The sequence below is a fragment of the Dama dama genome, chromosome 30 (assembly GCF_033118175.1).
Source record: "Dama dama isolate Ldn47 chromosome 30, ASM3311817v1, whole genome shotgun sequence".
NCBI lineage: Eukaryota > Metazoa > Chordata > Mammalia > Artiodactyla > Cervidae > Dama > Dama dama.
In genome coordinates, this window is record NC_083710.1 from 31,912,688 (window position 1) to 31,929,199 (window position 16,512).

The 16,512-nt window shown below is 41.1% G+C and overlaps 2 protein-coding genes and 1 pseudogene across 7 annotated transcripts in view; 2 read left to right on the forward strand and 1 right to left on the reverse strand.

Moving 5' to 3' along the window:
• Positions 1–16,512, reverse strand: part of PDS5B (PDS5 cohesin associated factor B) — a 170,391-nt gene that overhangs the window by 132,044 nt on the left and 21,835 nt on the right. The window lies entirely within an intron of this gene.
• On the forward strand, positions 1,780–2,523 carry LOC133049122 (transcription factor BTF3-like). The gene has a single exon (XM_061133026.1). The coding sequence runs from the start codon at positions 1,795–1,797 to the stop codon at positions 2,281–2,283; it is 489 nt and encodes a 162-aa protein (XP_060989009.1). The 5' UTR covers positions 1,780–1,794; the 3' UTR covers positions 2,284–2,523.
• LOC133049196 (malate dehydrogenase, cytoplasmic-like) lies at positions 6,581–8,426 on the forward strand (annotated as a pseudogene).

Below are 16,512 nucleotides of genomic sequence, written 5' to 3' on the forward strand. Positions count from 1 at the left end.
CTGGAAGTTCATGGTTCACGTATTGCTGAAGCCTAGCTTGGAGAATTTTAGATATAATTCACATACCATACAATTCACTCTCCGTTTAAACACATTTTGTTTTTTCATTCATCTGTTAATGGACATTTGTGTTTGTTTCCACTGGTAGCTACTGTGAATAATACTGCTATGAACATGCAAGTACAAATATCTCTTCAAGACCCTGGCTTCAATTCTTTATAGTATATACTTAGGATTTTATGGATTCTTTCCAATCCACAGATTCTAGAGAAATGTCTGTTCATGTCCTTTCCCCAATTTTTAAATTGCTTGTTCTTTTATTGTGGAGCTCCAAGAATCCTTTAAACATTCTGGATATCAGATATCCAGAAAATCGGGAAATCCATATCAGATACGATTTGCAAGTTTTTTTCCCCCATTTTGTAGGCTGTCTTTCACTTTCTTGATAATGTCCTTTGAGGCACAAAAGTTTCTAGGTTTTATGTAGTGAAACCAATCCATTTTTTTCTTTTATTGCTCATGCTGCTTTTATCATATCTAAATATCTAATATCAAACCTCCAAAGTCATGAAATGTTAGTTACTCCTATATTTTCCTCTAAGCATTTATGGTTTTAGCTGTTTAGGTCATTGATACACTTTTAGTTGATTTTTACGTATTGTTTGAGATGGAATCCAACTTCACTCTTTTCCATGTAGAAATCCACCTAGCTGCTCCAGTATCATCTGTTGAAGACTACCCTTTTTCTGTTTATTTGGGGCTTTTTTTTTTAATTGAAGCATAACTGACTTACAAGGCTATGTTAGCTTCCGGTGTACAGAAAGGGATTCAGATATACATATGTATGTGTATGTTCTAAGTTGCTTCAATTGTGTTCAACTCTTTGCAATTCTATGGACTGTAGCACGAATTAAGACTCCTCTGTCCATGGGATTCTCCAGGTAAGAGTACTGGAATGCGTTGCCATGACTTCCTCCAGGGGATCTTTCTGAGCCAGGGATTGAACTGTCTCTTATGGCTCCTGAATTGGCAAGCAGGTTCTTTACCACTAGCACCACCTGGGAAGCTCATGTATATGAATACACACACATATATACTTTTTCAGATTCTTTTCCATTATAGATAATTACAACATATTAAATATAGTTCCCTGTGCTATACTGTAGGTTCCTATTGCTTATTTGATACATAGTAGTGTGTATTTATAAATTCCAAGCTCCTAATTTATCCCCTCTCCCTTGCAGTTTCCCCTTTGTTCAGTTTCTCATCCGTGTAGACTCTTTATGACCCTGTGAACTAAAGCACACCAGGCTTCCCTGTTCTTCACTATCTCCCAGAGTTTGCTCAAATTCATGTCCACTGAGTTGGTGATGCTATCCATCTCGTCCCCTGCTGCCCCATTCTCCCCTAGCCCTCAATCTCTCCCAGCATTAGGGTCTTTTCTAACAAGTCAGCTTTTCACATCTGGTGGCCAAAGTACTGGAGCTTCAGCATCAGTTCTTCCAATGAATACTCAGGGCTGATTTCCTTTAGAATTGACTGGTTTGATCTTCTTGCAGTCCAAGGGACTCTCAAGAGTCTTCTCCAACACAATTCAAAAGCATCAATTCTTCAGCGCTCAGCCTTCTTTATGGTCCAACACTCACATCCATACATTATTGGAAAAAACACAGCTTTGGCTCTAGCTGCCATCTTGCGTCCCCGCGTGTGTGCGCCTAACCTCAGCTGGTCTGCCCGAGACCACCTGAGCGCCAACCCTAGTCCACCACGCGGCCCCATTTCTGCTCCAACAAGATGAAAGAAACTATCATGAACCAGGAGAAACTCTCCAAACTGCAGGCACAAGTGCGCATTGGTGGGAAAGGAACTGCTCACAGAAAGAAGAAGGTGGTTCATAGAACAGCCACAGCAGATGACAAAAAACCTCAGTTCTCTTTAAAGAAGTTAGGGGTAAACAATATCTCTGGTATTGAAGAGGTGAATATGTTCACAAATCAAGGAACAGTGATTCACTTTAACAACCCTAAAGTTCAGGCATCTCTGGCAGCAAACACTTTCACCATTACAGGCCACGCTGAGACAAAGCAACTGACAGAAATGCTCCCCAGCATCTTAAACCAGCTTGGTGCCGACAGTCTGACCAGTTTAAGGAGACTGGCTGAAGCTCTGCCCAAACAATCTGTGGATGGAAAAGCACCACTTGACACTGGAGAGGAGGATGATGATGAAGTTCCAGATCTTGTGGAGAATTTTGATGAGGCTTCCAAGAATGAAGCAAACTGAATTAACTTCTGAAGAAGATAAATCTTGAAGAAGTTACTGGGAGCTGCTATTTTATATTATGACTGCTTTTTAAAATTTTGTTTATGGATCTGATAAAATCTAGATCTCTAATATTTTTAAGCCTAAGCCCCTGGACACTGCAGCTCTTTTCAGTTTTTGCTTATATACAATTCATTCTTTGCAGCTAATGAAGCTGAAGAAGCCTAAGAATAAAGTTTGAGACAAAGATAAATAAAATTCTTTGCCTAGTAAAAAAAAAAAAAAAACAGCTTTGACTACATGGACCTATGTCAGTAAAATGATGTCTCTGCTTTTTAATATGCTGTCCAGGTTTGTTATAGCTTTTCTTCCAAGGAGCAAGCATCTTTTAATTTCATGGCTGCAGTAAACATCCACAGTGATTTGAGAGCCCAAGAATATAAAATCTGTCACTGTTTCAATTTTTTTCCCCATCTACTTACCATGAAGTGATGGAACCAGATGCTGTGATCTTAGTTTTTTAAATGTTGAGTTTTAAGCCAGCTTTTTGACTCTCCTTTTTCACCCTCATCAAGATGCTCTTTAGCTCCTCTTCACTTTCTGCCATTAGAGTAGTATCATCTGTGTATCTGAGGTAGTTGATATTCCTCCTGGCAATCTTGATTTCAGTTTGTGATTCATCCAGCTCAGCATTTTACATACTATATTCTGCATATAAGTTAAATAAGCAGAGTGACAATACACAGCTTTAATGTACTCCTTTTCCCATTTTGAACCAGTCAGTTGTTCCACGTCAAGTTCTTACTGTTGCTTCCTGACCTGCATACAGGTTTCCCAGGAGACAGCTAGGGTGGCCTGGTAGTCCCATCTCTTTAAAAACTTTCCACAGTTTATTGTGATCCACAGAGTCAAAGGCTTCAGCGCAGTCAATGAAACAGACATTTTTCTGGAATTCCCTTGCCTTTTCTAAGATCCAACGGATGTTGGCAATCTGATCTCTGGTTCCTCTGCCTTTTCTAAATCTAGCTTGTTATCTGGAAATTCTTGGTTCACATAGTGCTGAAGTCTAGCTTGAAGGATTCTCAGAGCATTACCTTGCTAGCATGTGAAATGAGTGCAATTGTGCAGTAGCTCATTCTTTGGCATCGAAATGAATATTGACTTTTTCCAGTCCCGTGGCCACTGATGAAATTTCCAAATTTGCTGAAATATTGGCTGCAGCACTTTCACAGCATTATCTTTCAAGATTTGAAATAACTCAGCTCGAATTCCATCACCTCCACTAGCTTTGTTCATAGTAATGCTTCCCGGATGGCGCTGGTGTTCAAGAACCTGCCTGCCAAACAGGAGACATAAGACATAAAAGAAACATGTCTGGGTAAGATGCCCTGGAGGAGGGCAGGGCAACTCACTCCAATATTCTTGCCTAGAGAATCCCATGGACAGAGGAGCCTGGCAGGCTACAGTCCACAGAGTTGCAAAGAGTTAGACATGACTAAAGCACCTTAGCACACATGCAACGCTTCCTAAGGCCCACTTGACTTCACACTCCAGGTCATCTGGCTCTAGGTGAGTGACCACACCATCATGGTTATTTGAATCATTAAGACCTTTTTATATAGTTCTGTGTGTTCTTGCCATTCTCTGTGGAGAGTTTTGACAAAACATGGTTCACTGGAGAAGGGAATGGCAAACCACTCCAGTATTCTTGCCTCAAGAATCCCATGAACAGTATGAAAAGTTACTCAATTATTTACTTGAAAATTAATTTTTAATCTTTTTTCAAAAATATTTTCTCAGAAAAACAAATTTGCAACAGGAAGAATGTCAACACAGAAAATGGTTATTACCGTCTACACTAAAGACACTTCTTTTCAATCGCCTGGCAAATACACATTTTCTTCCACTAAAAGGGTTAAAAACTCACAGAAAATGAACTGTATTTTTAAAATATCAATCAGAAATAAACTTTAAAATAAAGACTGTCTTCTGAGATGCGAACAGACAGCCCAGTGGACTAGTCTTGTACAAATATCTATAGCTTATCCTACAAAGATGGTTGATTTTCAGTCTTCTAAGCAGAAAATAACTATCTGCTTAAATGCTATACAAACTGTAAAGTGCTACACCTATAGTTACCAAACTGTGCACCAAGACATCTCAGAACACCCTGGACTTCACAGCAAATTCGCAGATACTGTTGGATATTTTTAATTACCAAGGAGAACATAGCAACTGTTAAGAGCTGTCAGACACCAAGTGAAGCATTAGCTCAAAGGAGTTCCATCTCAACATGGAATGATCATTCTACACTCCTTTTGATGGTTATCATGTATCTTTGAGAAACTGAGTTTAGGCAGTTGATGTGATAAAAAGTACTCCATGGAAATCAAGTAAAATAGGAAATGCTAGTGGCAGTGTCTCATTCTAAAACTTCAGAACTTACACGTGCCCAAAAGGCACACATTGAAAATAAGAATAAACCTTAAAATCTTTTCCAGTAGAGTTTCTGATTTTACAGTGGTCAATGCATAATAACACTTCTCTCTCCTCTTCCCCAAATCAATTAGTATGTCTAATGAAATAACAACTATTGGAAAAAACTATAGCAGTGTTAGCAATCAGAAGATCACTGACAATGCTGATAGTCAAGACAAGTAAAACCAGGTCTCAATAAAGCACACAGACTCAGAATTAGGGGATGGGGAACTGAATGAAGGCAGGAAGATAAAAGCTCCTTAGGTCTGGGCCATCACTATTAACAAACAAGCAAACAGAATCTTCCAATAGCACACTCTTACCTCTACAGCAACTCTTTTCCTAATTCCTGCTAATAACCTCAGGTCAAAAAACACAGCCAACAATAGGATTTTGAAAGTCCACCAGAAACCAAAACAAAATTAAGATAGGTAAAGACTCTACATCTAAGCTTTCTTGACCTGATGTAGATTGCAAGATAAAACAAGTTGGGATTTTGTGACACAAATGCTCTCTCAGCCATCTGTTTTGTTCACAGGAGATACAAGCCTTACCGGTGTGCTCCTAGCCCACACACCCTAAAAATAACCCTACTTTTGAAGCCTGTCTCAGTTGATTTACCACACCAGGGATAACACACAGAGAAAGAACTACAGCTACCCATTCCCTTAGAAGCACCCATTTGGAGAAAGTGACCCTAATTCATACAATAGCTAAAGAAGCCCACACCTGCTATCAATAATGACTAATTTAGAATTTCATTTACAAATATAACTGCATAAAGAAAAATCAACAAGCACAAAAGAAGACTCAAGGAGTCCAAAAGAGGTGCACAAAATAAGAATCAGAGCACAAGGCTAAATAAAATAAAGTCAATACAAAAAGACACAGCAGAAATACATTTTAAAATCTTCATTAATTTTAATGAAATTATTCAATGTATTCAAAGAAAGGTGGATAGGTTTGTACCTACAATAACCAAAGTAAGCTAGAGTGAAAAGTGGCAACAGTGAAATAAGAATTCTAGTGACTTGAAAACAGGACAGTTCAAACTGGAAGGGATGAAGGCAGAGAGAACTAAATATCACCAGAAGCAGTGAAAAGCCCAACTGAAAAGACTGAACATCCATATCCAGTAGTCTACAGTCAGTACATTATGAAGAGCCCAAGTGAGCCAGCAGAAAACTGTTATCATATTGCTGAACACATACAAAGAAAAATCTACAAGGACATTTCCATACTCCATCATCACTTCCATACTCCCTACCTAATCCAACCCCATAACAATAGTATGTTGAAACTTGGGCAGTAAGCAGTATGCACATGGAGAGGCCAGAGGGTAACTGTCCATATCAGCACTGTGCCATCTATAAGCAGCAAAGCTGAGCCTGAAAGTCATCCTTAAAGTTCCCAGGGCATAAGTCCTGTTATCTTAGCAGATACAAAAACAAAATCTTCTGTGGGCTTAAAAAAAACCTTCTCAGAGTACTCTCCCAAATCTTCCACATACTAAGCTCAACAAAACATGAGTGCTACTCAAGGATCAACACACACACAAGGAAACGAACATCACTGAGAGACTGAAGCACCACTGAATTCAGATTTCAAAATTTAATCAACAAAAGGTAAAATATAGCTGAAATGTTTAAGAAATTTTTTAAAATGAAATTATAAAATATGAGAACAGAAGGAGGATGCTGAAAATAACCAGAAAGACTGGGGGGGGGGGGGGGGGGCGGGGGGGGACAAAAAAATGTAATGAAAAGTAATGGCTTATTTCAAAATCTCAATTGACCAGTTAGATTAAAGATGGATGTGTTTTAAAAGGCAGCTATATATATCACAGCACTGCACAACAGAAGTTTCTGCAACGGAAATGTTCTGTATCTCCAATGTCCAACATGATAGCCACTAGCTACAATTAACACTTGAAATGTGATTAATAAGTCTAAGAAACTGGATTTTTAATTTTATTTAATTTTCATAAATTTAAATTCAAACTGCCAAAAGTGGCTAGTGAGTACTACATTGGACAGTGTAGCTACATTATGACCAAAATGGGTTTATCCTAATAATGCAAGGTTTTGGTTTATAGCCAGAAAAATCTGTCAACATAATTTACAATATCAAGATGCTGAAGGAAGAAAGATACCTATCTCAACACATGCAGGAATCAATACCCATTTGCTAAAACTACAAGAAAATATGCTTACCTACAAAGGTATCATTCTACTAAAAACCAGAAACATCATTCTTAACAGAGAAACATCCTCTAAAGCCAGAAACAGTAGTAACTCCTCTACCAGTTCTCCTTCGTGTGTGCTCAGTCATGTCCGACTCCAAGGCACACAGGAGTCAGTGTCTGTATTTCACGTGTCTGCAACACAAACATCAGTATATTACCCTGAGGGAACAGTGTACCGAGAAAAATAAAGGCAGACTGCAGAATATGCTAAACTTGTGGCCAAGAAAATGGAGGCGGCCAAAGAAAAATGCCAGAAAGAGACTACCAAGAGAGGGAGGCTGTCTTCTCCAAGAGCTTCTACCTCTGAGTCCAGTCAAAACTAAGATGTGAGTTGGTTCCGGGACAGAGGTGACCTGACTGCCTGAGGCTCATTCGACAGGTGCAGGAAGTCTCTGCGCTCTTCCCAATCATGTCTGAACCAATCCGAGTCCTTGTGACTGGAGCAGCTGGACAAATTGCATATTCACGGTTGTACAGTAATGGAAATGGACCTGTCTTCGGTAAAGACCAGCCTATCATTCTCGGCTTGGGTATCACTCCAATAATGGGTGTCCCGATGGAGCTGCAAGACTGTGCACTGCCCCTCCTGAAAGATGTCATCACAACAGATAAAGAAGAGACTGCCTTCAAAGACCTGGATGTGGCCATTCTTGTGGGCTCCATGCCAAGAAGGGATGGCATGGAGTGGAAAGATTTACTCAAAGCAAATATGAAAATCTTCAAATGCTAGGGTGCAGCCTTGGACAAATATGCCAAGAAGTCAGTTAAGGCTATGGTGGTGGGAAACCCAGCCAACACCAACTGTCTGACTACCTCTAAGTTGGCGCCATCCATTCCCAAGGAGAACTTCAGTTGCTTGACTCTTTTGGATCATAACCCAGCTGAAGCTCAGACTGCTCTTAAACTTGGAGTGACTTCTGATGATGTAAAGAATGTCATCATCTGGGGATACCATTCCTCAACTCAGTATCCAGATGTCAACCATGCCAGGGTGAAACTGCAGGGAAAGGAAGTTGGTGTTTATGAAGCTCTGAAAGATGACAGCTCTGAAAGATGACAAGGCAGCATTCGTCAGGACCGTGCAATAGCACGATGCTGCTGTCATCAAGGCGCAGAAACTGTCCAGTGCAACGTCAGCTGCAAAAGCCATCTGTGACCACGGAGATACATCTGGTTTGGAACCCCAGAGGGAGAGTTTGTGTCCATGGGCATTATCTCTGATGGCAACTCCTATGGTATTCCTGATGATCTGCTTTACCCGTTCCCTGTTACAATCAAGGATAAGACCTAGAAGGTTGTTGAAGGTCTCCCTATTAATGATTTCGCACGTGAGAAGATGGATCTTACTGCAAAGGAACCGGCAGAAGAGAAAGAAACTGCATTTGAATTTCTTGCCTCTGCCTGACTAGACAATCATTTCAATGTTACTAAATGCCCCAAACCTAAACGTTGTCTTTGACTCTAGTGCAAAATAATAATAATGCCATACTTAAATTACTTGTGAAAAACAACACTTTAAAGACTGTGTGCTTCTTGGTACAAGTTTGTGATGGTTTATTATCATGCTGTTACTGCCACATTCTAAAATAAATATATATTCAAGTGGAAAAAAAAAACAAAACTAAGATGTTCTCAGAGTAACAGTAAGGTCAGATGTTAAAAAAAGAAAAGAAACAAACAACAACAAAAAAATAGGATCTGCACTAAACTGGAAACAATAAGCATACAGGAGAGGAGACAATATGAGAAAAAATAGAAGAAAAACTAATTAAGGAACGAAAATCAGGAGTGAGGTCAAACTTCAGATGTTGATTTGAGGGTAACCAACACTGAACAGAAACCACAGAAATGAATGACATTGTGCAAGAAAAGCTCAGAATGGAAAAGGGGGGGAAAAAAAAGACAAAATACTGTGGAATAGTTTTTCCTCAAATTGAACCATCCCTATATAACCAATTCACATCAGTAAAATCCATAATTAGTGTATTAAAAAACTAGCCATAAAGGTCAACACTACTTCATGAAAAAATTAGATGGCTCTAAAAAGAAAAGGGTGATTGATCATTTCAGTCTCATTTAATCCTTTCAATTGAAAAGTTTTTACAGTTTCAGCCTAAACACAGCATCATGTAATAATAAAGAGGAAAAGGAATAAAAACATACTTCATACCTACCTAGCCTGAGCTAGTTCTAAACACTTAACATCTATTAATTCATTTAATCCTCACCAGCAACCATGTTGGGCTCCCCTGGTGGCTCAGAGGTTAAAGCGTCTGCCCACAATGTGGGAGACCTGGGTTCGATCCCTGAGTCGGGAAGATCCCCTGGAGAAGGAAATGGCAACCCACTCCAGTATTCTCGCCTGGAAAATCCCATGGAGGGAAAAGCCTGGTTGGTAGGCTACAGTCCACGGGGTCACAAAGAGTCGGACACAGCTGAGTGACTTCACAAACTTCACAAGCAACCATGTGCCCAAGGTATGCAATCTCCTTTCCTAGAAAGTGAGGCATAAAGAGATTAAGTAATTTGCCCAAGGCTAAAAGGCTGGTAAGGTGTGGGACAAGGACTAACAAAGCTCCAGAGGCCACATGTTTACCACTGTACTGGCTCTCAAATTCAAGTATTAGACTTTCAGGGCGAAAATAAAAAAGCGTGTTGGTTCAAATGCTGGGTCTACCACAAACCTTGACATATTGGTAACATAAGCAATTCAATTTGTCTCCTCAGGTATAAGAAGGAAATAATGATGTTACCTTCCATGACTTGCCTGGTGGTTCAGATGGTAAAGAATCTAACTGCAATGTTGGGAAACCTGGGTTCAATCCCTGGGTTGGAAAGATGCCCTGGAGAAGGGAACAGCTACCCACTCCAGTATTCTTGCCTGGAGAACTCCACAGACAGAGGCGCCTGCCAGGATACAGTCCATGGGGGTTGCAAAGTGTCGGCACGATTGAGTGACTTTCACTTTCACTTACTACCAAGCAATAATAACAAACATATATTGAGCACATGTTGGCAGACATCAAGACACAACCAAAGACACTTCACACAGATTATTTTATCTGATCTTCAAAATAGTCTCAAAAAGAATCATTACTCTCCTAGCCATTTTTACAGGTTAGCAAACAGATTCGAAGAGATGAAGAGACTTGAGCATGATCATGTTGTATGGTAAAATAACTATAAAATGGCTCCAATTCTCCACCCCGCCTAGATCCAACTCCTGGCAATGGGATAATGCAGCTCCCCCCATCAAGAGGTAGAGCTGATTTCCCCATATCCTGAATCCTGTCTGGCCTCACAACTTGACTTGAACCAACAGAACAGGGCAGAAGTGATGTTGTGCCAGTTTCCAGGGTGAGGTCTACTTGTTTCCTCTCTATCCTAGATGACATCAACTCAGCTGAAATGAGCCAAATCTAGCCCAGATGATCGGAACCATCCATGTGACCTACAGATTCATGAGTAATAACACACACTCATTTTAAGCCACTGACATGGTGGGGGCAGGGGAAGCATTGCTACAGAGCAATAGTTAACTGAAATTTAGGGTAAGCATGACTGTAGCCACGAAATTAAAAGACGCTTACCCCTTGGAAGGAAAGTTATGACCAACCTAGACAGCTCATTAAAAAGCAGAGACATTACTTTGCCAACAAAGGTCCGTCTAATCAAGGCTATGGTTTTTCCAGTATTCATGTATGGATGTGAGAGTTGGATATAAAGAAAGCTGAGCGCTGAAGAATTGATGCTTTTGAACTGTGGTGTTGAAGACTCTTGAGAGTCCCTTGGACTGCAAGGAGATCCAACCAGTCCATCCTAAAGGAGATCAGTCCTGAGTGTTCACTGGAAGGACTGATGCTGAAGCTGAAACTCCAATAATGGCCACCTGATGCGGAGAACTGACTCACTGGAAAAGACCCTGATGCTGGGAAAGATTGAGGGCGAGAGGAAAAGGGGACAACAGAGGATGAGATGGCTGGACGGCATCATCGACTCGATGGACATGAGTTTGGGTGAACTCCGGGAGTTGGTAATGGACAGGGAGGCCTGGCATGCTGCAGCCCATGGGGTCGCAAAGAGTCGGACATGACTGAGCAACTGAACTGAACTGAGGAGGGCTGAAATTTAAAGCCAGGTAGTCTGACTCCAGGCTCACCCTCCTAATCACTGCATTATTATAATTTCTAGTTTCAGAGTAGATATGACACACAATGCTGTTAGGGGAAGCACACTGATTGACGCCCCCCCCCCCCCCCCCCCCCCCCCCCGCCAGGCACCATAGTAACCATTTGCAGGAGTTGTTTTATGGCAAGAGATCCTGATAAGGAATACGGAACTAATAAGCCACCACCGCCAGAAGAGTTCGGGAAAGGTCGAGAGGAGACACTGCCTGTCCGTCCACTTCCCAGAATCCCTCTCGCTAGCATCCATCTTAGCTGAGCGATGCGTGCGCCACCAGGAAAGACTCTGAATTTAAAATAATTGACCAAAGACTACCCGGAAACTAATCCCATCACCATAAAACCCAAGACTGCAAGCCACGCGGCAGAGCAGTTCTCCTGGGTTCCCTTACCTACTGCTCTCCACCCAGGTGCCCTTTCCCGATAAAATCTCTTGCTTTGTCAGCATGTGTCTCCTCGGACAATTCATTTCCGAGTGTTAGACAAGAGTCCAGTGTTGGGCCCTGGAAGGGGTCCCCCTTCCTGCAACAATGCTACTGTACTATTTTCAGTTGTGAAAATAAATGAAGTCATTTATGCTCACTGTTCTATATTCTTTAAAATTAATTTATAAAAGCTCAAAATAGTAAATATAAGTCTCACCCTAGAGGTAAACAAACAAAAAAATCTAAAAAGTATATCAGATCTAGATTCAAAACTCAACTGCTACCAACCACCAGTCCATTATTAAATACTGGATAGTAAAAAGTGAAAAAGAAAAAAATAATGCACATTTTGAATATATTTACACTTCTTTCAAAGTAAATATTTAGTACACAGTATCCTGATTATCTCCCCAAGTATTATGAAATGTACCTATATTAATTTGTATTAACTGATTGTCACTCCAAACTAATTCACTTTGCTTCCCAATTCACTGACACATACAACATACCATATCACTTAGCCACCTATATGCATCTATGGCCATATTGTTCCTTTGTTAGTTTAGTTTCCACCAAGGAATGCAGAAATGATTCTACTAAACTGGAAGTTAGACTGCCACCCAGCCACTTGGGGTTATTCATGCCAAGGAATCAACAAACAAAGAAGGGGTTGCAGAACTGCTGAGGGTGACTGACCTCACAATCAAGGGGAAGTCAAGCTCCTACTACACAAGAGGGGCTCCCAGAAAGTATGTCTGGAATGCAGGAGTTCCTCTGGGAGGCCACTTAGTATTTCCATGTAGTGTGATTAAAGTCAATGGAAACAATCAGGCAGGACTGCTAATGACCCAGACCCTTAAGGAATGAAGATTCAGGTCACCCCATCAGGCAAGAAACCACCATCAGCTGAGATACTGCCAAGAACAGAGGGCATGCAGAGTCACAGCAGAAAGTAATTATAGACAGCAACTACAACCACATGACTAGTTGTAGAAATGAAAATTCTAGTAGTATTTCTTCTTTTTATGATATAAAATATTTCTATCTATATTAACAGATTTCTCTCCCTTTTGATAATCATCTGATAGTACCTAATTGTGTATCATATTTTGGTATCTGAGTTACAGGAAGTTAAGTAGAAAATGTGACATAGGTAGAAAAGAAATTAATCCACCTACGGATAAAGAGATTTTTTATTCTCTCTTAAAGAGAGGGTTTGTATGTTATCAGATGAACAAAGGATAGTTGCGTTATGTTCACCAGAAGTAGAGTTTCACAACTGTCTTTATTTGTAACATAAATATGATGAAAAGAGGTGTGCATCGGTGCCATGGTGACAAAGGATGGTCTGTAATGGCTTTTTACCTTGCTGGGTAGCAACTACATTTTTCCAAATACATTTTTCACAGTTCTGGGTTCAGTTCAGATCAGTTCAGTCGCTCAGTCGTGTCCGACTCTTTGCGACCCCAGGGACTGCAGCATGCCAGGCTTCCCTGTCCATCACCAACTCCCGGAGCCTACTCAAACTCATGTCCATCAAGTCGGTGACGCCATCCAGCCATCTCATCCTGTTGTCCCCTTCTCCTCCTGCCTTCTATCTTTCCCAGCATCAGGGTCTTCTCCAGTGAGTCAGTTCTTCACATCACGTGCCCAAAGGGTTGGAGTTTCAGCTTCAGCATAAGTCTTTCCAATGAATATTCAGGACTGGTTTCCTTTAGGACTGACTGGTTTGATCTCCTTGCAGTTGAAGGGACCCTCAAGAGTCTTCTCCAACACCACAATTCAAAAGTATCAATTCTTTGGCACTCAGCTTTCTTTATAGTCCAACTCTCACGTCCATACATGACTACTGGAAAAACCATAGCTTTGACTAGATGGACCTTTGTTGGCAAAGTAATGTCTGTGCTTTTTAATATGCTGCCTAGGTTGGTCCTAACTTTTCTTCCTTTTAATTTCATGGCTGCAGTCACCATCTGCAGTGATTTTGGAGCCCAAAGAAATTTGCCATGAAGTGATGGGACCAGATGCCATGCTCTTAGTTTTCTGAATGCTGAGCTTTAAGACATCTTTTTCACTTTCCTCTTTCACTTTCATCAAGAGGCTCTTTAGTTCTTCTTCACTTTCTGCCATAAGGGTGGCGTCATCTGCATATCTGAGGTTCTTGATATGTCTCCTGGCAATCTTGATTCCAGCTTGTGCATCATCCAGCCCAGCATTTCACATGATGTATTCTGCATATAAGTTAAAAAAGCAGGGTGACAATATACACCCTGGGTTCTGGGTTAGAGTTGGCTTTTAAAAAAAAATCAATCCCCACGAGATACAGAAGACAAAAAAGAAGCAGCCACCAGGTTTGGAATGCTAAAGTAAGTTCAGGTGTTATGGCAGCCCTCACACATTGTCAAGGATCTCTGGGCTCACCTTCACTGGCATGGGGCAGCAACTGGGCCTACAGTTTTCCTAGCTTCTGTCAGATCCCCATCTTTGCTTTTCCGAATAATACTGAGGCAGGCTTTTGTGCATCTGCAGTTAGGTGTGTCACACCCACTGCAGGTTACCTACATCGTCAAGGTTACAGGTGCGGAAGCAGTGAGAGCCATGAAGGTTCAAGTTTGGGCTCATAGGTTTCAACTCATTTCTATAAGTTCTGAAAATTCTTTGTAGTTCCAGTTTAACCTTACTCTCCGTCACTCCATGTCTGTGTTCCATTCCCAATTACCAGCCCTGCTGACATCAAGCCCAGCATCAGATTCAGTGTATATAATCAATTCCTACAACTGGGAAACATTCAAAAAACGAAAATCATGGCATCTGGTCCCATCACTCCATGGCAAACAGATGGGGGAAAAGTGGAAACAGTGACAGATTTTATTTTCTTGAGCTCCAAAATCACTACGGATGGTGACTGCAGCCATGAAATGAAAAGACACTTGCTCCTTGGAAGAAAAACTATGACAAACCTAGACAGCATATTAAAAAGCAGAGACATCAGTTTTCCAACAAAGGCCTGTATAGTCAAAGCCACAGTTTTTTCAGTAATCATATACAAATGTGAGAGTTGGACCATAAAGAAGGCTAGGGCAGAAAAATTGATGCTTTTGAACTGTGGTGCTGGAGAAGACTCATGAGAGTCCCTTGGGCAGCAGAGAGGTCAACACATTTTAGTACTTTTTTCATAAATACCAAGAGAAGTAAAAGTCAAACACAACTGAAAACATTTTCTTCCAATAGTACCTAATCCCGGGTTCCACTGCTATCTATCAGAGGCTGGTGCTAAGAAAGGGGAAAAGAAACAACAGAGGAAATATGGCCGTCCCTTTCACAAGTTTTTGCAAACATTGTTCAGCTCCAGGTTTTTCATTAAATAATTACCTACTTAATCCAAATACATGATGTAACTGAAGAAACAGTGAGTCTCTAAAAACACACAGGCCTAAAACAAGGTGTGTGTTAAGTCAGCAACTGTGCTTCTGGCCAGTGTGAAATGAATGAAAATGAGCCTGAAGAATTCTAACAGCTTTTATCAACTCATTAACCCTTCCTCATATAACAATTATTAAAAAAAAAAAAAAAAAAAACCTCTGGGTAAAATACTTTTAAAAATGATTTGAAAGCAGAAGAAAGCATCAAGAATAGGAAGAAATTGGAAATCTGGCCACTGAAAGAAGGGAAGTACACTGGAAGAGGTTCAAAGTTACATAGCTTTTTCCCTGAGGGTACTCCCAGTCTACAACAGCACAAGACAGTGGCTCAGAGGTTAAAGTGTCTGCCTCCAATACGGGAGACGTGGGTTCGATCCCTGGGTCAAGAAGATCCCCTGGAGAAGGAAATGGTAACCCACTCCAGTATTCTTGCCTGGAGAATCCCATTGATGGAGGAGCCTAGTAGGCTACAACCCACTGGGTCGCAAAGAGTTGGACATGACTGAGAGATTTCACTTTCACTTCACTCCCAGTCTACAACAGCACAAGACTACTAGAACTCAAGCAAAAAGCTCAGGCTTATTAATGTCATGGCCACAGAGTGGTTAAAAATTCAGAAGGCAAATTCAGAAAATGAGTGAGTCACAGAAGCAGAAACCTCAAAAACTAATATAAACTCCTTCCAGTTCCTCACTGACCCCTGAGCTGAGTATGCTCACAGAAGACTCTAAGGAGCCCAACGGAAACAAGTGGAAAGCTAAAAGAGCCTCTAAGCAGCAATCTCAGCTGCTCCCACTGCAGAAGAGACATGAACCTGGCCAAGTTATCAGGGCTTAAAAACACCTCAGGTGTCCTCAGACCCATCCTGAAGTGTAAGAGCAAGCCTGCACAAGCTCAAGGTGATCAACCAGTTATTTAACTACACTCATCAGAAGAAGAGAATTTAGAAATAAATCATCCACAATGTCCACTCTACAATCAGAACTTTCTAGACATGAAATGTAGCAGGGAAATGTGACCTACTGTCAAGAACAGAAAAAAAAAGCCATAAATATTTTTAAAAAATGAAACAATTTAGAGAAAAGGATTAACAAGCAAAGACTTTAAGTAAGCTGCAATAAATTTGTTCAAATGGTCACAACAGAGAATCTCAACAGATAAATGTAAGTAGTTAAAAAATGAAGTACTTGAGGCTTCCCTGGCGGCTAAGAGGTAAAGAACCCACCTGCCAGTGCAGGCGACACAGGTTCAAGCCCTGGTCTGGGAAGACTCCACCTGCCAAGGAGCAACTGAGCCCGTGTACCGCATCTCCTGAGCCTGTGCCCTAGAGCCCACAGGCAGCAACTATGGAGCCCGTGGACCACAACTTCCGAAGCCCACGTATCCTGGAGCCTGTGCTCCACAACAAGAAGCCCACGCACCACAACTAGAGGGGCCCCCACTCGTTGCAACTAGAGAAAGTCCAAGTGCAAGAACGATGACCCAAGCACAGCCAG